Source organism: Atta colombica, unplaced genomic scaffold (assembly GCF_001594045.1).
Source record: "Atta colombica isolate Treedump-2 unplaced genomic scaffold, Acol1.0 scaffold294, whole genome shotgun sequence".
Lineage (NCBI taxonomy): Eukaryota > Metazoa > Arthropoda > Insecta > Hymenoptera > Formicidae > Atta > Atta colombica.
The window spans coordinates 81,651-82,352 of NW_017259397.1; the positions used below are offsets into that span (position 1 = coordinate 81,651).

The 702-nt window shown below is 28.9% G+C and overlaps 1 protein-coding gene across 1 annotated transcript in view; it reads right to left on the reverse strand.

Annotated features, from left to right (window-relative positions):
- The window catches only part of LOC108690084 (folliculin), a 4,940-nt gene that overhangs the window by 1,352 nt on the left and 2,886 nt on the right, over positions 1-702 (reverse strand). Inside the window, exons 7-8 of the mRNA XM_018197194.1 lie at positions 419-530; positions 1-255 (exon numbers count right to left, since the gene is read on the reverse strand). The exon at positions 1-255 is cut by the window's left edge and continues 4 nt beyond it. Coding sequence (XP_018052683.1) covers positions 1-255; positions 419-530 — 367 coding nt within the window. The remainder of the gene's footprint in view (positions 256-418; positions 531-702) is intronic.

The window sequence follows — 702 nt, forward strand, 5'->3', positions numbered from 1 at the left end:
ATTTGTTATATCGATAAGTGTTCTAGATTGTTTAATAGAAGTACTGTGACAGCCCATTCCACCGTTTGCTGTTGTCAATCTCATTGCCCTTTGCGGACATTCTGCTTCTTCCACATTATATCTTCTCTCTGCAAAATCTTGTAGTTCTCTAATTACTTCTTTTAAATTGTCAATCAAAAATGGCCACATGTTCAACAAAAATTGTTTATCTCTCATAAAAACGATAAAACTGCACCATCTTCTAAATCCTCTTGCCTATAAAAAAATAGATGTATCATTCTTTAAATGCGCTAGCATAAGAATGATAAAACAAAAGTATGATAAAATCTTTAGATTCCAGAGCAATTTTAAATAATAGCATGATTTGAAAAATTTGTTGTAATAACTACCAAACATGCTTTTTCGTTGCATAATTCACCTGGGCATCTTTCAATGTAAAAGTATGACTTAAAACATGCCCCCTGTACTCATCTCCAAAGTAGCAAACACCTTCTTTACCAGGATGCACTTCACAACTTAGACTCCTTGAAAAAAAGATTTATAATTGAAAAATGAGCTTTAAAAAACTGAAAGCATACACGCATCATACATTTTGTGTAATATCTTATATACTTAATATCAAATATGAAACTTTAATCTTTAATAAAATCAGTATGATTTGTAAATAAAATATATTAATATAAAAAAATAATACAAAATATA